This window comes from Zootoca vivipara, chromosome 10 (assembly GCF_963506605.1).
Source record: "Zootoca vivipara chromosome 10, rZooViv1.1, whole genome shotgun sequence".
NCBI classification, from domain to species: Eukaryota; Metazoa; Chordata; class Lepidosauria; order Squamata; family Lacertidae; genus Zootoca; species Zootoca vivipara.
The window spans coordinates 23850363-23871963 of record NC_083285.1 but is presented as its reverse complement, the minus strand read 5'-3'; the positions used below and the strand labels follow the sequence as shown (position 1 = coordinate 23871963).

Below are 21601 nucleotides of genomic sequence, written 5' to 3'. Positions count from 1 at the left end.
AACAGCATTTCCATGCACTGCTCTGGTTTCGCCAGAAGCTGCTTCCACATGCCCCGGAAGCTGTATGTGGACAAACACCGGCTCCCTCGGCCAGTAAAGCGAGATGAGCACGCAACCCCAGAGTCATCCGCAACTGGACCTAACTGTCAGGGGTACCTTTACCTTGTTTATACTTAATGGCATTTTCTCACAATAAAATGGGATATACCCTGTTGTGTTGTGTTGTTTATTTGAAAACAACAACACTTTAGGCCACTTTTGGAGACATTTTCCAGCCAAAGTGGTTTGCAAACACGAAACAGCATGAAAAGAAAACAATAATATAAAAAGTTTAAGCTTTAAAAAGCTTAAGGTTCTTAGGGAAAGCTCTTCGTAAAAACACACCCAAAGCCATCACCCAGCCAGTAAAACATCACTCCTAGAACAACAAATGAAAAAAGATGCTTTCAATGTCTTCCAAAAACCCTGCAGCATAGTAACCTTGCACAGATCTGATGGAATGGAATTCCAAAGTCATGCAGGCACCGTAGAGAAGAACCTCTCTTTCCTGTCGACTTCCACCTAAGCAACCTAAAAGGTGAATATGTCAGGGAGCCTCTGAATCAGATCCTAAAGTGTGGGCAGGATAGTGCAGGTGGTCCAAAAAGGAACTTGGTGTTAAACTGTTTCGGGCTTTCAAAGTAAAAACCAGCACTTTAAATTGACCCCAGAAACACACTGGTACATAGCACAGCTAATATAATGATGATGACTGCCTAGCCTCCAAGGATTCTGGCCCATTCTGAGTTTCTGAAATGTTTTTAAAGACAGCCCCTTGTGTTGTGCACAACACTGTGGCAAGATCAGTTCTCCCCAGATAGGGCTGCAGTTTGTGTACCAGCTAAAGATGGTAGAAAGCACTGCCGGCCACTGAAACACCACTTGGTTTGAATCCAGCAGCACTGAAAAACTGCACACTTGGTCTTTATGGGAGTGTGTCTCAGACATTCACCTGAAGGTCCTGATTTTGATTTTTGTTTTAAAAGGTGGTGAGGGCAGCTAGTAAAATTATGAACAGTGGATTGATCGCGTTCAATTTTTGTATGAGACAAGTTTAATGCCGGTGGCTACAAACAGCTGAGCTTCCACTTTCTGTGTTTTAAACATGCTCATGATGTGGATAGCTCAGTTGGTTAAAGTGTGGTGCTAATAACCCCATATGAGACAGCAAATATTCTTGCATTGCAGGGGGTTGAACTAGATGATCATCAGGGTACCTTCCAACTCTACATACAATCTATGATTATATGGCAGTGGAAACTTCATTTCATCTTATTCTTTTCCCGTGTTTTTTCTTGCAAAATATCTGTTCGCAAGGCAGGTTGGCTAAACAATTCCATACCATCAGTTCTCATGAAAGGGCAAGTTCCCGGACCAAACATAATAATGCTAGAATTAAGGTTTCTAAAAATTATCTCACAGTTATTGTATGTCAAGGGAAAGGCTATGTGTATAGATCTCCTTCTCCTGCCCTTCCTTGGTATATGTTATCACTCTGCTGAAAGAGTTTTGTTAATGTATTATAGAAACCCGATGAGCATTTGCTATGCTAAGAAGTAACACAGGTTTCCTTACAGCACCCCTAAGTACTCCTTACTGTCAATGTTGGACCCCACAAATCCTGAAGCCAGCACTGCATGAAGATGCTCTTCTATGGGAGTGCTGTGGAATGACATCCATATGGCCCCTTAAAAATTATCACCTGAAGGTGGCGATTTTAGCCACACTGGAAATAAGGATTGCTGTGGTACTGCAACATCTGAAATGGGACTCAGGTGGCTTTAAAGGGATTAAGACAAATTCATGGAGGAATAGGTAAAGGACCCCTGGAAGGTTAAGTCCAGCGCTTGCGGCGCTCATCTCGCTTTCAGGCTGAGAGGGCCGGTGTTTGTCCACAGACAGATTTCCAGGTCATGTGGCCAGCATGATTAAACTGCTACTGGCGCATGGAGGACCATGACGAGTGCCAGAGTGCATGGAAATGCCATTTACCATCCCGCTGCAGTGGTACTTATGTATCTACTTGCACTGACATGCTTTCAAACTGCTAGGTTGGTAGGAGCTGGGACAGAGGAATGGCAGCTCACTCCACCACTAAGATTCAAATTGCTGAGCTTCTGATCGGCAAGCCCAAGAGGCTCAGTGGTATAGACAACAGAGCCACCCGCGTCCCTTATGAATAGGTGTCAATTACAATAATTGAAGTAGCATAAGATGCTGAGAACAAACAACAAAGGAAGGCTACCACCATTATGGCATGGAGGCTTGCTATGGGCATCTCATACTACAGGAGACTTAATGAATGGACCTTTAGTCTGACCATGCAAGGCAATTTTTACACTCCTAAAAGCTGAATTATAAACGCTGGGTATTAAGAGCTTGATCACAAGGAGCAGTGCATAGCTATTTTTATCACCTAAACTAGACGGAAATGGTGCTGCAAAAAGTTATTCTGTGCTCTTCCTGATTCACACAAGCACTCCTTCCTATGGTCTTTCATATCACATGCAGAATATTAGCGGCATCTGCGGGTGTGAAATGCACCAGATAATGTTCAATATAAATCAGAGCTGCACTGAATAATAAAAAAGGAACAAGTGTAGTACAGAAGGATTTCTTTTTGTTTGCTTTTTTGGCTCTTGCCTTTGCTTTTTGTGCCAGCAAGTCACTTCAATTAGTATTCTAGGATGAGCTCGGTACTTTAATAGTGTGGCAGAGGAAGTTGCATATTAACCCTTCTCCTGTGCATATGCTGTGGCTTAATATGTTTTGCTTGAACTGCAATTGAATCGCCCTCTTGCCCATCTGCAATTACTCTTCAACAGACATTCATTTTGCATTCGCTGCTGAAGACAAGGGTTGACTGAAATGTTCCTTAATTAATATGTAGCTGGTTACTAAACATAAGGACAGAAATGAAGAAAAACAGTGACATTACTGAGATAAAACTGGCAGTTTCAGGGAACTTGAGTCCTGCACATGTCCATAAAACACAGATGGAAAATATATCGGCATGGAAATAAAACAGAAAAAGATGCCAACATAGTTTAAAGGCCTGATGCACTCATCATGTCCAAGAACTAAACTGAACACAGATAAGACAAGGTTTCCTCACTTATGTCTTTGGGAGGGGGGCAATATATTTCCTAAGGGCAAGAAACTGCATTTAAGATATCTTTCTTAAGCTGCATATAGCTTACTTTTCTATTAACCCTTTCTGATAGAAGTATGGCGTAATAGAAGATCTGATATGATAAGGTGAATGCCATGCTTCAATTTGTTGCTGCTTCTTTAAGGGTTACTCATATATCCTATATAATAATATGCAAGTGTCTCTGCGTTCAGTCCCTGTGTCCCTGTGTCCGCGCTACTGCGTATGTGCCCCACGGACACAGGGACTGGACAAAGAGACTGCACGTGCTCTCTCTCCCCCCCCCTGCCTCCTCCAACCGCCGCTCCCGGCCGGACACCGCCTCACTGCAGGGCACGTCGGGGAAGCGAGGGAGGAGGCCGGTGGAGGTGAATGGGGGGAGGAAGGGCGCCTTTGAGGAGCCCGGTCCGGCTCCCGCAGCCGCCACAGGCCCGGAGCCCGATGCCGTCATCTTGGTCCTCCTCCGCCTCCTCCTCACAACCCTCCCTGGCCCATGAGAGGAGTGGCGGGGCCGCGGCAGCAGCGGCTGTGGCTGTGGCGGGAGGCCGTGAAGCAGCGGTGGCGAGGTAAGCATTTGTGTCCTGCGGAGAAACGGGGCTTCCCACCTTGCCAACACAGGGCTCGCGGCCGGCCCCGGTGCCGCCTCCAGCCAAGCCAGGCCAGGCCGGGAAAGGAGCCTCTCCTCCCCAGCGTAGGTCCCGGGGTTTGGAGAAGCGCTGTGCAAGCTCTTCTCCGAACCCCGGGATGTTCTAGCGCCCGTTTACTCAACGGGCTGAATTACACTAGTGCTGTAATAAAGCTGCTGTATCTAAAAACTGACTGTGTTACAGATGCTTCCTTGAACCTGGCTGATACACTTTATTCCCTAACCATTTTTAACTTAATAGCCATTACCCTTAGCCCCTCTTCCCCAGTCAGTCTTGCCACTAGCTACTGTGGACCACTGTGGATTCCTTTGAGCCAGGCTTGCAGGCAGTTCTGGTCAGCTCCTTCCTGAATTCTTCTTACTGTGTTATATGACCTCACTGCCCATCTTCAGCTTAAGGTCAATGATTTTGCTCTTTTAAGGCAGACTACAGTATTATTTTCAGCTTCCTCCAGCCTGGATAGTCCCTTTCCCACCTGCTTCAGCTTCACCTTTAGCCTCCAGCTGCTTCTTCTCAGCCATTCTCAGCCAGTCTTCTTCATATCTGGTCAGCAGTCTCTCTCAATATTAGCAAATTAGGCCTATTTATGTCCCAGCCTGTCTGTCAAGCAACCAATCAGATTTGAGAGGCATAGAGTCCTCCCCGCCAATCAGGCCACTGCATAATTAATAATTTCTGCCCAATAAGCCAATCAGAAGCATAATTTACAATACAGTGGTACCTCGAGTTACAAACGCCTTAGGTTACAAACACTTCAGGTTACAAACTCCGCTAACCTGGAAGACTTACCTCGAGTTGAGAACTTTGCACCAGGATGAGAATGGAAATCGTGTGCCAGCGGTGCAGCGAAAGCATGCTTCTAGTTAAGAACAGTTTCAGGTTAAGAACGGACCTCTGGAACGAATTAAGTTTGTAACTAGAGTTACCACTGTACTCTCAATATTGCAATAAAGGTAAAGGGACCCCTGACCATTAGGTCCAGTCGTGACCGACTCTGGGGTTGCGCGCTCATCTCGAATTATTGTCCGAGGGAGCCGGCGTATAGCTTCCAGGTCATGTGGCCAGCATGACAAAGCCGCTTCTGGCAAACCAGAGCAGCACATGGAAACGCCGTTTACCTTCCCGCTGTAGCGGTCCCTATTTATCTACTTGCACTTTGACGTGCTTTCGAACTGCTAGGTTGGCAGGAGCTGGGACCAAGCAACGGGAGCTCACCCCGTCACAGGGATTCGAACCGCCGACCTTCTGATCAGCAAGCCCTAGGCTCAGTGGTTTAACCACAGCGCCACCTGGGTCCCCTCAATATTGCAATACAAACAAACAAATAAACCTACTAACCAACCACTTTCCAACAGACCAGTCTCAGGTACTTACATAGCAGCCTGTCTTCTTCTTCTTCTTCTTCTTCTTCTTCTTCTTCTTCTTCTTCTTCTTCTTCTTCTTCTTCTTCTTCTCACTCGTAGCCGAGTAAGATGGTTTTCCATGAACATGGTCTTAACGATTCTGCATCCACACGTCCTTCTACAGTGGGCACATAGGTTTCCAAGTGGGAGTTGATCATGGTGACGCTTTGCCAAATGTGCCTTCCTCTTAGCACATTTCTCCTTTTTGTCCTGAGTTTGAACATCTTCAAAGACCATGACACCTTTGGTAAAGGCTGTTCTCCAGTTGGAGTGCTTGCAGGCCAGTGTTTCCCAATTGTCGGTGTTTATACTACTTTTTTTAGATTTGCCTCGAGAGAGACTTTAAACCTCTTCTGTTGACCACTGGCATTATACTTTCCATTTTTAAGTCCGGAATAAAGTACTGTAGTTGCTTTGGAAGACGATAATCAGGGATCCGAGCAACATAACCAGTCCAACAAAGTTGATGTTGAAGAATTGTTGCTTAGTTCGCCTATTTTCCCAAGTGATGTGTAAAAATTTTCGGAGACACCATTGATGGAATCTTTCAAGGAGTTGGAGATGGCGTTTATAAGTGGTCCATGTTACACAAGCATACAGTAAGGTTCGTAGTACAATAGCTTTGTAAACAAGCATTTTGGTTTCCCTGCAAATGTGCTGGTTCTCAAACACTCTGCACTTCAATCACAAGAAAACTGCACTTGCAGAGCTCAGGCAATGCTGGATTTCACCATCAATGTTGACTCTTATGGAAATATAACTGCCCAGGTAGGAGAAGTGAGCGGCATTTTCCAACATTACACCATTGAATTGGATTTGTGGCACTGCAGAGGGGTTATTTTGTACTTGTTGGTGCAGCACTTTGGTTTTTTGGATGTTGAGCGATAGGCCAAGCTTTTCATAAGCTTCTTCGAAGATATTTAGGATGGCTTGGAAGTCATCCTCTGAGTGTGCACACACTACATTGTCATCAGCACACCGAAACTCTGTGATGGAAGTTATGGTAACCTCACTCTTTGCTTTCAGACCAGCCTCAGGTACTTACATAACAGCCAATGACCAGCCATTAACAGGTACTTAGAATTTTCAAAATCAACCATTGCATTATTATTATTTTTAGTATTATTTATTGAATTTGTATAACGCCCTTCATCCACAGATCTCAGGGTGGTTCACAAAATAAAATCATAATATAAAACCACAAAATATATAGTAAAACAACAACAACAACAACAACAACAAACCAATAATTCCCGCCTCCCACAACACTTTTAACAGGACATCAGATGACCCCACATTAAATAACCCTACATACACATACATTGTAAATAAATCAAATCCTACAAAATGACTTCTCCAAACACCCTTTGGAAACTACAGTCATATCTCGGTTTAAGTATGCCTCGGTTTGAGTTTTTTCAGTTTAAGTACTCCGCGGACCTGTCTGGAACGGATTAATCCACTTTCCATTACTTTCAATGGGAAAGTTCGCTTCAGGTTAAGTACTCTTCAGGTTAAGTACGGACTTCCGGAACCAATTACACTCATACCTCGGGTTAAGTATGCTTCGGTTTGAGTACTCCGCGGACCAGTCTGGAACAGATTAATCCACTTTCCTTTACTTTCAATGGGAAAGTTCGCTTCAGGTTAAGTACGCTTCAGTTTAAGTACTCCACGGACCGTTTGGAATGGATTAATCCACTTTCCATTACTTTCAATGGGAAAGTTCACTTCAGGTTAAGTACGCTTCAGGTTAAGTACAGACTTCCGGAACCAATTGTGTTTGTAAACCGAGGTACCGCTGTAGTGCAGAATGTAGCAGGACTGCTGTTAACCAGTGTTGGCCCCTTAGAACACATTACACCAGTGCTGAAAGAGTTCCACTGATTAATGGTGAGTTTAGATACAATCTTCAAAGTCTGCTATAGACCTTCCTGTCCAACCTGGCTAGGATATACCAGAGGCTGGCTTTTCCCATGATTTTCTTCCCTGAACATTAAGTTATTTGGTTAGACTAGAGCCTACTCCCAATGCCATCTTTATCAGAAATTAGTTTGAAAGCAATTAGGTGTGAAATATTCTTTCTGGTGGCACTTTCACTTCAGAGTTTCTTTTATCAGAAAGGCCACAGGACTCTTTATTTGTCTTTGGAAAACAAATTAAAACTTTCCTGTTCCACTATGCCTTGGGAGAGAACAGGAAGTTTAATATTAGTTATGGTTCTGTTTTTCATTCCCACTTTGCTTTCTCTATACTGCTTCACTGTTTTATTGTGACACTAATTTTTTATTTTACTTTATTGTATTATTAATTATTTTATTAGTATTTAGAATTGCTGTAAGCTATCATGCAGGCCTATGTGCAGGATATAAATATATTATCATAAAACTATAGGCTAGAGGAAAAAGATGAATCTTCTATTCAGAATCTTAATTAGTATGAGATAAGTTGCTTGAGAACTATAGTCAGATGCGGCTGCTTGCCAAAATACATATTAGATTTTGCCAGTGGGGCATATAAGGAAGGTCTGGTCTTAGAGAGGGAGATGGGTAATAAAGACAATTTGGATCATTAGTACAATTTATTTCTTATTGCCCCCCGCAATCGCTATAGTAACCAGAGCCTCTAATGTAGTTATCTTCAAAATGTCCCTGTGCTGGTTCTGGAGAAATGTTGAATTTGATTAAACAAAAGAAGTAAGGCAGAGAGCAAATGCAGAATGGAGAATTGGCCACAGAAGCTGACCAGCCCTTCTCTCTTGATTTGGATTACATCAATTCAAATATAACCTGGACCTCAATTATCTGAACACTAGTAAGAATAGGGAGTTTAGGTGTAGACCAGGAAAGGCTAACCTGTGGTCCTCCAGGTGTTGTTGAGGTACAGCCCAATAGTGTGTGTCAAATATTTCTTCCAATGTTTTTTTGTGACTACTCTCCATCAATTACTGAGAAAAGAAATTGCATTTTAAAATTATCAAAGGAGAGGTAAAACTCAGTGGATTTGTCATCCACATTTACCTTACTTTCGACACAGACTCAGAGGTTGTGAGTATCCTCTCTCTCTCATTCTATAAATCATCTCTTTGATGGCCTTCAATCTGCAGCCTTCCTGAATCCTTGGCTTCCTGTCTGGTATGCACCCTGACAGCCTACTAAGTTCCCTGCACTTTAGTTAAAGCCCATCAGTAGGTAAAGACTACCATGGGGCTTTTTCATACCATGGAGTTTGGAGAGGCAGGGAAGTTACAGAGTGTTGGAGAAATATTTAATGGGATGGTGGGACACACACACAACACCCTTGGCCACCCTGCAATGATATAGTAAGCTTGATTTTGTACTCATCTATATACCTGGTACTAAAGTGATTCTAAAGTATGCTGGGGATGAGGCAAAAAGCAGGCTAGGTTTTGGCATAGCACTACTTCTTGGATTCAGGTATTAAAATGGACCAAACCATGCAGAAAAACAGTTCATGAATTGGTCCTGAGACTGCTGCTTGCTGGGAGAACTTGGGCCAGGCACTATGTCTCAGTCCAAAGGTAGCCAGTATTGTTCCTCCAGGTGTTATCAAGCTCCAGCCAGGATAACCAATGGTTGGGGTTGAAGGGAGTTTAATCTGACAACATCTGGAAGGCATATGTTGGCTATTTCTGTCTCATCCTAACTTACCTCACAGGATTGGAAAGGATAAGAACCATGTACATTACCCTGAACTCCTTGGAAGAAAGGTGGGAAGTGCAATCATATATAGGATAACATGTGCAGTACTTCAAAATGTGGCACTTTTTGCCTTTTGTGTGTGTGGAAAGTTTGATGTCCCACTTTCTGCTTGTAAGGAAGGCAACAATTATAGAAATATCTTATTTTTACTCTCTAGCTGACTAGTTGCTTAGCCACATCCTTGACAGTTAGATAGTAGAAGAAATAACTTTCTTTAGTATGAACATGAAGAAAACAAATAACTGGAAGAGAATACAGTTTGGACTGGTTTAGTTTTAGCATGTGAAACAACACACTGAGTAGTTTCAGAAAAGTCATGGAGAAAGGAATTCTAAATGGGTGTTTTCTTGAAGAAGGCGCGTCCATAAAAATATCCAAGAGAGAGAGCAAAACCAGGAAAACAACACGTCTTAAACTATCCTAGGTAACTGAAGAAGATGCTCTGCTGCATCCTAATGCTATGGGTGTCATATTTCACACACACAAACTCCTAGGAGTACACTAAAGAAGTTAGCAATTGCTTGTAAAATAAATTTATGTTACGGATAATGGATCATTTTTTAAATTGCACCTGTACAGTCGCTGAATAAATAATTTAGGAGGGTGGCAAATTATTAGATTTCTATCCCAGAGAAGCTAGCTAGAATGTATTTTGCCAAGTAACACAGAATTCTGGGGCCTAGAAGCTTGGGAAATTAAAATAAGTGTTTAGATATACCGGTAAATTTTTTACCACTTGTTGAAAATGTGGCATTCCTCATTCAACCAGAACCTCAACTCAGGTCAACAAGTGAAGATTTTTATTTCACTGGAACTATCTAGGAACTATCTATTTCACTGGAACTTGTCTAGGAAAAAAAATACTGTACAACCAGGTACTTGTTAAACTATAGTAAGAATTTTAAAAACATGATCAGCAAGATAAATTTTGAGCCTTGGGGCCGGGGGGGGGGGGGAAGCCACTTGTACTCGCTTAAGTACTGCTCAAATACTCGTAACATCCCCTCTTAGAGGTATCTCTGTCTCCCACTCCTGCCCTGCAGAACTAACAGCAACTTCAATTAACTATGGTAGTACCACAGGCCCGATTCAATTGCTTCTCCAACCAATGGCTGCTTTGAAGAAAGCATTAAGACCACTGATCTCCATCATCTCATCTGGTTGGGTCCTAAGATGGTAAGGGGTATGTCTTATATACATTTTAACACAAATTTCAGAATGATAGGCATCACAACAGGATTCATTATTGATTTTTTGCTGTTGTTCCATAACTTTTCCATTTTCCTTTCCACATGAGCCACAATTATTTGACATTTCCCCTTGGGAATAAAGGAATAATTCTACCGTTCCACTCATTTCAGCAGTCCCTGTGCCTTTGCCAAGCAGGAGTACTGATCAGCATTGCACACAATAGCATCATAGAGACATGGCTCAATGGCTATATTAGGGAATAAGAGGCATGGAGAATGGGGCAATGTTCCATCCTAATGAAGTACCTGCCATGCAGTTTTGTGGCTCTGAGTTTTTAATGCCAGGCAGTCTTGCGCCAAGAGCAGTAGTGAGGGGGTTCCCCTTACAGTAAACCACATGAAAGCTAGAGATCTAGCTTAATCTAGGCCCTACTTGTGTTACTGCAGTGCAAGTGGACAGTGGCAACTGGACACACACACGGAGCCAGAGGTTTTCTGTTGCCATTCTTTTTGAAGGGAGACAAAACTTCTTTTTTCTTCTTTCTGGTAGTTCTGGTAGTTTTTCTTCTTTCTGGTATGTGCACTAAGCCTTCCATGACAAGGCACAAAACTTTTCTTGAGCAACAACAGCTACAGTTATGTCACAGGGTGTGGTGGTCAGTAATCACATGGTCCAAAGTTGGAGTTAACACTTGATGAGCAAAAACACAATCTTCACAGACTTTTCTGAGTGTCGGACTGTCGGCCCTAACAAGCAGCAACTTATTCCCAGTGGGTCTTCCTCCAGAAAATCAGTTGCCAAGGCTACAGGTCCCCACCTTCCCACAGCTGTCTATGTCTCCTCCTCTCCAGGGCTTTTCCCAAGCAATTGGAGACTGTGTGTCTGTGTACAGCCAAACTCTCCTTGACCTTTTCACGTCTCTCCTGGTTCTGGCAGGCAGCAGGGAGGGAGCGTGTCACAGTAGGAGGAGGAAACAACCATGACTTTTCACCAGCCTGACCTAGCTCTGCCTCTTGACCTCACTAACTTCAGCTTCCGATTCTTGCCCTCTCTGCCACAGACTCTCCCTGCTCACTAAGCCCTGCTTACCCCTTCAGCTCCTGACACCTCTTCTTTCCAATCTTCTCCCTCTGACCTCTCATCATTGTCCCACCACCATTCCCTGGGCTCTGAGCTTTCTTGCCTTGGTGGTTCCACAGCTGGTTCCTCCCACCATTCCTTTGTCTCCAACCAGTCCATGACAAGTTGAGGGAAAGAAAGTATCAATTTGCCTGGTTGCAAACCATGCATTCAAAGACACTGATTTTAATGGGGCACTTTCTTTCTGGATTACATCCCAGAGTACAACCTCCAGCATAGGTTGAGGTTATAGATTCAACAGCAACAGCAACTGAGAATGCAATGCAGCAATGCAGAAGGGTAGCATAGACATTTTAGAAATAAACAAGTAACAAAATGTCCATGAGTTCACTTTCTCTCTATGGACAGTTTTTAAGAAGACAGCTTGATTCGATTATAAAACCAGAAGACTGACTCAACCCACAAAGAAGGAAGTGGTGCCATGCCAACTTAGTTCCTGTATATTGCTGCAGCTGAAACATAGCTCTGTTTGATTATTTTTACATTTCCCTGATCTCTCTATAGAGTCTGAACTGAACACACACTAAAACCTAACTCCCACCCTATTAATCAGCTTCAGTTGGATTAGGGTCAATGATCAGAATGAGCAGAACTGTAATGAACATACAAAGGCAATAAATTTATTTCAGAGGGTATGGAAAAAGAACTTACTCATGTGAACTTCCAAGTACCTGAAGTATTTTTAAAACTGGCTTGATTGCTTGCACATTCAACCTCACTTTTAAAAAATGGTGTTGACATTTACCAAGACTTACATTTACATTTGATGCAGATAAACCACAAGATTTCCTGAACACCGATGACAGTTGTCTATATAACTTTGCTACCTTTCAACAAATAACGGTACTTGACCTAAGCATAATACAAATGACAATAGATACATTCACATGTCTATTGACTTTTGCCTTGTTAGAATTTGAAACAAAAATGATAAATAATTCACACACTATCCCTTTGATAAATCTGAACAACTCCTAATACCCAGTCTCTTCTGATTCCATGCATCACTGGCAAATATCACACACATCAGTTGTTTGTTGTCTCTGCTTCGTTTTATTTCCGTTGACAACTTAGGCAGAAGTAAACGGTTTCATGATTGCAAGGAGGACTCGTGTCAATTACATAGACAGACCTGCACTATAATTTAGAAGAGCTAAATGCCAGATTCATTTTACAAAGTGAAAGGAGAAGATTGGAGTAACATTTCTTTTTCGTACTAAATTACAAAAAGCAACTTTTGTGACAATTTTATGGGAAAGAAGCATTTGTAACTAAGGCTGGAAAGTTACAAACCACAGTTAAGGGAAAGCAAAAGCTTCCTCTTCTCAGGCATGAGGGAAGCCACAAGAGGAGAAGGAATACTGTAGTTTACAAGCACAGGAAGAGGCTAGGCTCATTCATGTAATGTTAAACAAGGATTTAGCCGTACATCTGAATGTGGCCTCTGCCTATTTATGAGGGTATGCTGAATGTGCCTCAGAGGTTGTTTTGGAGTGGTACTCTGCTAGTTTCTCTTTTGTGGCACCTGGAGGAGTCCCTCTTTGTATCACTTTTGATGGCAGAAAATGGCATTTTAACACGGAGTATAATTTGTTATGGTTGACCGATGCGACCTTCAGTTGGTACGGTCTCTTTGGTGAGTCATAGTTTTACGCAGCTTTAGTAGACTGGTTTTTTCCATTGTTCTGTTCATTTGCTCTTCATTAATCATACCTCACCTGCTGCAACAAGGATTGAATCCACACGGGCAGAGCAATCCTAGTTCCAGCAGTCTTGCCACTCATGGTTGACAGCAAAGAAAAGTGGGGTGGGAATGCAGGTTGTGGGGAGGGTAGGCAGTGCTAGGCTGGCACAGTGACAGGGCCCAGATCAGACCCAATGCCCAAATGGCATTAGCCTGGCATATAAGGGTTGGGACTGCAGCCTAAGTCATGCTTAGAACAAGCCCATTGAAATGGACTTCACACTTGGTAATCCTTAAACCAGTCCCTTTGAAATCAGTGGGGCCTAAGTTAGTCCCTTTGGTTTCAATGGGTTCACTCTTAAGCATGACTTAGGCTGCAATCCAACTCACAGGTTGTTTGAAAAGACAGTTGATGAATTTAAAAAATGTAACTTAAGAAATAAGCAAACAGTCCTCTCATGTTTTATCTGTGAGAGACAGTTAACTACTAACGCTTACAGACAGAGAATACATTCCCCCCCCTACTCATCATGCCTTTTCTCCCTGCCAAGCAAAGCTGCTTTGGCAGTCAAATAAAGGCATGGCAAAACTGGGAAAGCAGAACCGCTTCTTCTTGATGTTGATGTCAGCACTGAGGACCAAGCTAGACACAGGGGGTGGCTTTTAACGCAGCAACCAAAGAGATTGTGTTCCCTGCTGGACCTACGGTAGAATGCTGGCTCCATCACTACAGCGAACTGCATCTTTCTCCTACTGTCAGTTCCTGTATGTTATACTTCTTTGTTAAACTTACTTCCATGTCCTTTTCCAGGACAGCTTAGATTTAATAAAGTACACATTTTATTGCTTTATTTACTGATATACGGTAGTTATTTAAAACAGCAGCAGAGGGTTTGTGACTAACCTTTGTTGTTGTTTAGTCGTTTCCGACTCTTCGTGACCCCATGTGACTAACCTAAATCTTCTTTATTTCAAAGGGACTTGCAGCCTGTGTATACACTATACATTTAGAGCATGTTTTCCTCCAAAAATCCTGGAAACTGTAGCTAAGGGTGCTGGGAATTATAGCTCTGTGAGGGGTAAACTACAGTTTCCTGGATTCTAGGGGGTGGGAGGTGTGGTTTAAATGGAGCCATAGTCAGGTCTGCAGCCCATCTACTCAGAAGTAAATCCCGTTGGATTCAGTGGGGCTTACTCCCAAGTAGGTGGAGTTAGGAGGACTACAGCCTTGGTCGAGACTTTTGCTGGATTGTTACCCTCAATTTATATATCCTAGCAGTATTTTAAAGAATTTCCTTTAGCACAGGGAGAAAGGTGGCGCTATTGAGTACAGTATTTCCAGATCATCTGTTGCAAAAAACAAACAAACAACCACCACCACCATGCCTTTAGGTCTCATTTATCCTCCCAGCTTATTCTTTCGTCTTTTCTGACTCACATTTATCTGGAAAAGTGACAAATGATCACTGAACTTTAAACTCCCAGACAAAAATAAAAAAGCAACAACCAAAGATCCCGGAACAACAACACTGCATTCTTTCCCAAGCCCGTCAAAACGCCCATTGCCGTCAGTTTTCTTTGCGAATGTTCCGTTCAAATCTTAGATCAGCGTTTTGGAAGCAGAGAGGGGAGAGAGGCGAGCACTGGGGAGAGACAACGGCGAGGTCTTTCAACTCAGGATTAGAAAGAAGGAACCCCCCCCCCCCCCGGCACAGGACACTTTCAGACCCAGCTGAATGGTGAAAGCCAAATAACTCCGCGGAAAGGAGCTGGAAAGAATAGCGAAGCCGAACTTTCCGAGTTAACTTTGTGCTGCCTGCGCGACTGTCCAAGCTGTTGACACACCGCTTTTAAAAATATAAAGGGTGAATCAAAGGGCAGCCAATAAACCGGCCGGGGGGGGGGGAAACAACCCACCCTTCCCCCCCCTCTCTCTCTTTGGGAAGAGATTTTAAGACATGATTCAGCTCTCTCTGTTGCAAAGCAAGCTCTGTCGCCTTAGCCTCTCAAAAGTAGTTTAGATGCGCTTCCTCCACCGTCTCATCTCAAGCATATTTCAAGCACGCCCCTCCCCTGGGATCTGTAGTTTGCTGGGAATCGTAGCTCTGCGTGGGGGTAAAACCACAGTTCCCAACATTCTTTTTCGGGGCGTGTGTGCTTTAAATGTACGGCATGTACACGTGTACACACACACACACACACACAAAACGCCACCCCAGATCCTCCTTACTCACCCATCTCCCCATCTTCTTCTTCCTCCCCCTCTTCTTCCTCGTCATCTTCCTCCAGCTCCAGCAACACACCCTCCTTCTCCGCATTCATCTCCCCAGAAGTCCGTCGCTGTTGCTGCTGCTGCATTCCTCCTTTTCTGCAGATAATGTGGAATAATCTCCAGGAGGAGTCTGGCTGACAGAGGGAAGGCAGCCCCGGGGCTCCCGCGACCAGAAGGAGAAAGGCGGGGCGGCCCGAGCAAGAGCAGCGGGCTGGGCTGAAGGCGCCGCCCTCTTGGCAGCCTTCCCTGAATGAGAGAAAGAGGCGGGAAAGCGAGAGGGGAGTTTCCTCCCGTTGCCATAGCGTCTCTCTCCCCCCCCCCCACGTCCCGCTTTTTCTTTCAGGGGCGCGTGGGTCCCAGCAATTTACCTCAGCCAGGGGGCTCGTCGAGCTCGAACCAGCAGCCAACAGCAACCCTGCTGGAAAGGGGTGGCTCTCGCTCTCTTCCCAATAGGACCTTTCATAGGATGAGAGTCGGGGTTTCCCAACCTTGGGTGTCCAGCTGTTTTTGTTTTTGTTTTGGACTACAATTCCCATCACCCTTGACCGCGGGTCCCCGCTAGCTAGGGATGATGGGAGTTGTAGTCCAACAGCAGCTGGAGACCCAAGGTCGGGAAACCCCTGGATTCTAGTCCAACTCCCTGCAATGCAGGAAAAGGCAACCGTCCCCTCAAAATTTATCTCAGGGTCACTAATTAAAAAATTATTTCCAGTGTAAGGATTTTTTTTATTTTGTTTCGACTACGTCAGACCAACACGGCTACGTACCTATCATCACGATCACTATTTGAACTTCCGCCCCACTATTACACAAAATGCGCTGTTCTGCTTTGCTCCCAACCGGCTGCCTTCTAAAGAAGAGCCGTTTCTGAAGAAATGCTTTATGAGGGGGAAACCAGAAGTGCAGGGAGTTGTCTACAAAAAGCAGGCACACATGCCTTTTAATGCACGTTATTATTTCCCCAAGAATCCTGGTAACTGAGGTTTGCCCCTCGCAGAGCTGCAGTTCCCGGCACCCTTACAAACTACACTTCCCAAGGGTCATCTAGTCCAACCCCCTGCAATGTTTTATAATGTGTGGTTTGTACACAAAAGTTGATGCTGATTCTGGAGCAGTTGATTCTGATTCTTTACTGATGCTGATTTTTGCAGCTTTGGGTGTTAGGTTGCTTTTACTGTCCCTCTGTGTGTGTGTCTTATTTCTATTACATATTTGATATTGCGATCTGTCCTGGAGGGAGGGCAGGGTATAAAAACTACATAGCTAATAAACATATGAATACCATGCTGTGTGTTACATGGTGCCTGCTCTGGTAGAGGGTAGACATTGCTGGAGGCAAAATGTGCCCAGTCTCCAGTTCACCCTGAAATGTAACATTAGATTCTAGAGAGTTTGTAGAGCAGAACAGCCAAAACCCTGGGGAGCGTCGACTTCAGCAAGTCATGGTAGCAAAAGTTTGATCGTCTTTTACGACTGCTAGGTGGTGACCCCACTGGGCATGGTAATCCAGTCAGGGAAAAAGGGAGGCAGACTATGACAGCTGGGAAACACTGGCCTGCGAGCGCTCCAGTTGGAGAACAGCCTTTACCAAAGGTGTCATGGGCTTTGAAGACACTCGAACTCAGGACGCAAGGGAGAAATGTGTTAAGAGGAAGGCATGCTTGTCAAATCCACACCGTGATCAACTCCCACCCGGAAACCAATGTCCCCACTGTGGAAGGATGTGGCCTCCACAGAATTGGCCTCCACAGTCACTTACGGATTTATTGTTAAAACAGTGTTTATGGAAGACAATCTTACTCGGCTATGAGTGATCGCCAAAGAAGCAGCAGCAAAAAATAAGCAACAAAGGGACATAAGGACTGATTGTGAATTCTGCTGAGTTCATGGAAAACCAATAGAGTATTTTTGTTAATTGTTTTCCATTGGATAAAGCATGATTTCCAAGAGACTGATGGAAAAAAACATTCCTGAGACTGGGCCACATTTCCCAGTGTCAGAAATTGATTCCCAGTATTTTCATTGGCACTGCAGCGACGTATTAGAGGAAATTAAAATGACTGTGTATAGAAAAATGGTGTGAAGCAGCCATAACCCAATTTAGTGTTGTTTCCAGTTGTGTATAACCCTCCAAGGACTTGTTAATTTTCATACCGGTACTTCTGTGCAAGTTCCAGTATGAAATGATGACAGTCTCTTTTGCCCTCTACTGAACTGAACTGGTAATAACAACTGATGATAAAATTGGCTCCTGATTATGTAGGGAGATTGCTGAACCAACACGTACTGTAAAGGTGCATTGCAGGATTCCAATTGTATGCTAACATAGCCACAGGGCCAACCCAATGCATTTTGTTGCCTGAGGTGAAGGACAAGACCGCACCCTGCAAGCCCATGAACAGAAACAGACTAAACTGGCAGCTGAATCTTAGTTCAGCACTGGTGACAGGACAGCAACCTTACTGCACCTAAAGTTAGCAAGGGGTTGCAAGGCACACACAGCTCTGTCCTCTACCACCTTCCTGCCTCTCCCTGCCTCCCAGCATCTTCAGTCTGAAGCAACTGTCTCACCATGCCAGCAGCAGAGCTGGCCCTGTGCAGCCAACTAAGAACCTTTTCCGACATTGCACGGGAGCAATGTCTTCAAACCCAACAAGCAACCGACATCCACTTCAAATGCTGACCGTCTAAATAAATGCAATCGTTTTTATAAATAATAGGCCTTGCAGAGTCACACTCATCTAATCCAGGGAACACTGAACCCAGATCCGGCCCTGAATAAATCCAGGGGTGGAAATAATGTTTAATTTGGTTTTTTAAAAAAACTAATTAAACATATAGTCAGGCAGGGCTGGAGAATAAGTGTGTGCAAGCACCTCCATTTAGCTTGACGTGCTGGTATACCAGTAAAAACTCTGCAGGCCCCCCGGCACAAAAGATTCTTCACAATGTGAAAGGAACATTAGAAAGTGGGTAAGGTAAAGGTGAAGTGGGTAGAGCTGTGGTCTAAACCACTGAGCCTTGGGCTTGCCGATCAGAAGGTCGGCGGTTTGAATCCCTGCGATGGGGTGAGCTCCTGCTGATTGGTCCCAGCTCCTGCCAACCTAGCAGTTCGAAAGCACGCAGTGCAAGTAGATAAATAGGTACCGCTCCGGCGGGAAGGTAAACAGCATTTATGTGCGCTGCTCTGGTTTTGCCAGAAGTGGCTTAGTCATGCTGGCCACATGATCTGGAAAAACTGTCTGCAGACAAACGTTGGCTCCCTTGGCCAGTAAAGTGAGATGAGCGCAGTAACCCCAGAGTCGTTTGTGACTGGACTTAACTGTAAGGGGTCCTTTACCTTTACCTTTAACGGTTAAGTCCAGTCAAAGGCAACTGTGGCGTTGTCGCTCATCTTGCTTTCAGGCTGAGGGAGCCGGCATTTGTCCACAGACAGCTTTCCGGGTCATGTGGTCAGCTCATGACTAAACAGCTTCTGGTGCAATGGAACATTGTGACAGAAACCAGAGCTCATGGAAATGCCATTTACCGGTACTTTCCCACCGCAGCGGTTTAGACCACAGCGCCACCCATGTACCTATTAGAAAATGGGGCAGCAGTACTAACAGCATAACAGGGAAACTAATGCAGTATGCCCTATGTCTAAATGCAACCCAGCCAGATGGGCGGAATATAAATAATAATTATTAGTAGCATTAAATGTAAAAAATGGAGGGTCGCTTAAAGAAACTGTGCCTCCAGCAACTTTGCCACCAACCTGTAGTAGACAGAACTGTGAAAAGCTGGGATATAAATAGCGTGAATCAATAAAGCCACCCTGCCAGGACGTTGACCTGAAAGTTTCAACTTTTGGGTGGTTGCTGCAGCCCTGTTTCACCTGAGTGCAAATGTGTTTCCTCTGCCTTGTGTTTAACTTTTGTCACCGTTCTTCCCTTTGGCTATCAGCCAGCAAATCACCTAGGAAACCCAAGGACTGGTTGCCATGGGCACTTTGCTAAGCATCTGTTCCCTTCCTTGCACAGCACATCAGCACAGGAGGGGAAGGAGGGTTTTTTTTTCCAAAGGATCGTGGTACTGAAAGGATAGGTCTTGTCCTCATTTAGCCCACTCAACTTTCTGCAAAACTGGCAGCGTCGGCGTCACACAACAAACACGTACGCCATTGAACTCTTTGTCCTGCGACAACAGAGTTCTAGGAATGTTTTGACCTTACATAGCTAGATGAGGCGCTGCCCATAGTTCAGTACAAACCGCTAACAGTGAGCCAAAGAGAGAAAAACTGTGATATCCTGTTCCTTTCTACATACTGATGATTACACAGCTAGTACAGACAAGGCCTATGTAAGAAAGTCTGCCTTTCTGTACTGTCAAGCTGTATTTTGATCCTGCTGAAGGTTATAGGTCAAGATTATGCATGTGTTTGGAGGCAAATTTTAACTCCTGTTTTTAGGCAGTGTCATTTCTTCCCATTCTTAGTGTTGAGAGCATGTAAATCCTGTTGTTCCATCTGACCTGTGTGTTTCCCCCTTAACTGCAACATTTGAGCATTTTTCAGTACTTGCAATCCATCATTTGGCCACAGGAGGGCATATTTATACAACCTTTAACTAAGGAAACATTTTTCTCACCATAAATAAATAAAAAACTCTTAACCTTTGCTTTTCAGAAATAGCAGAATGGGCCTTACAAAATATTGAGGTCATATTAAGGAACATTTTCCCAGGTTGGATTATTATTTTCAGACATGCTCCATTGGTTTGCCAGCATGTTTCAGCAATGTCTAATTCCTTCAAATGAAAGAAATCAAAATTCCTCACAGGAGGAGATGAGATGAGTAAAACCCAGCCTGCATGTTTCTTTTACGACTTTTTTCCAAGTAAAAAATGGGGGGGGGGGAAACACTACATAAACAGAAAACAACCCCTCAAAAACAATTTCTCTAAGAGAACTACAACCATAAAACACATTTATAAAATGCTTGATGCATTTTCTGTAGAAATGTCAATATATTATTTGAAGCGTGTCTTAAAGTTTCAATTTACATTTCCCCCAAAGTGTTGTGCCCTGACAACAAAAGCCCCCGCTAAATAGAATACTTCATCAGACAGAAAATCATTCCCTATAGAAGCTAGAAAAATTGCTCCAATTATCCATCTGATGGGAGCAGGGTGCCAGGTCAAACATCACTGGAAATATAGACTTCTAGTCTAAAATCCCTGCTTTTAAAACCTGACATTTTTGAATAGGATTGCACTTAGTTATCATTCAGTGATGAAAGCAAATCATTTTCTTCCCTTTCTTTACATCACATATTATAGAACCGAGTTCCACCATCTACTGCAGATTCCAGGGTTGATTCCCAGGGAACCCTCCTTTGGTTTAACGCTCGGCTTTTGCATAGCACTTTCAAGCACTTCACATGCATTATCTAGGTGTGATTCTTACAACAACTCTACAAGGCGATTCCCAGGGATGAGGCTGAGAGACTGCGCCTTGCCTAAGGCAGCTAGCGATTTTGTGTCAGAGGAAAGATTTGAATCATGGACTTGCAGGGAGCAGCACAGTTTCTAAGCAACCACAAAGCACCAACTCTTCTTTCGCAGCTATATGGCAACCATGTCATCTCAATTAAAAAGATCTTCTGCCATCCAGGCCCAATGTACATGCTACCAATCACTTGACCAATGCAAACTTTTTGGCTATCAGTACTATACAGGCTAGGGACATGGGTGGCGCTGTGGGTTAAACCACAAAGCCTAGGGCTTGCCGATCAGAAGGTCGGCGGTCTGAATCCCCGCGACGGGCTGAGCTCCTGTTGCTTGGTCCCAGCTCCTGCCCACCTAGCAGTTCGAAAGCACGTCAAAGTGCAAGTAGATAAATAGGTACCGCTCCAAGCGGGAAGGTAAACGGTGTTTCCGTGTGCTGCTCTGGTTTGCCAGAAGCGGCTTTGTCATGACCTGGAAGCTGTATGCCGGCTCCCTCAGCCAATAATGCAAGATGAGCGCCGCAACCCCAGAGTCGGTCACGACTGGACCTAATGGTCAGGGGTCCCTTTACCTTTACTATACAGGCTAGTTATCTCCCCTCTATTGTTATATTCCATCCTGGGGCTTTGTCAAATGGGCCAACAATTTTTATAGCTCAGCTACAAACTTCAGGTCACCTTGTTCACCTGGGCCTCCTGATGGCAGTCGTGTTTTGGTTTGTGGCCTGAAACAGCAGCTGCTACCACCGAAGCTGCATTTGCAATGGACTAAAAACCCTATGTTCTAGGAACAAGCTTGGTTTGATTTAAGAAGCAATGCTGTGATCCTAATGCAAATTTGTACAACTCCTAGCTTGGAAGGTTTCA

At 44.1% G+C, this 21601-nt stretch overlaps 1 protein-coding gene across 1 annotated transcript in view; it reads right to left on the bottom strand.

The window, feature by feature from the left end:
• ANO6 (anoctamin 6) overlaps positions 1 to 15417 on the bottom strand; it is a 67265-nt gene extending 51848 nt beyond the window's left edge. Inside the window, exon 1 of the mRNA XM_060279623.1 lies at positions 15212 to 15417. Within this exon, the coding sequence (XP_060135606.1) occupies positions 15212 to 15335 (124 nt within the window). The 5' untranslated portion in view covers positions 15336 to 15417. The remainder of the gene's footprint in view (positions 1 to 15211) is intronic.
• Between the last annotated feature and the right edge of the window lie 6184 nt (positions 15418 to 21601).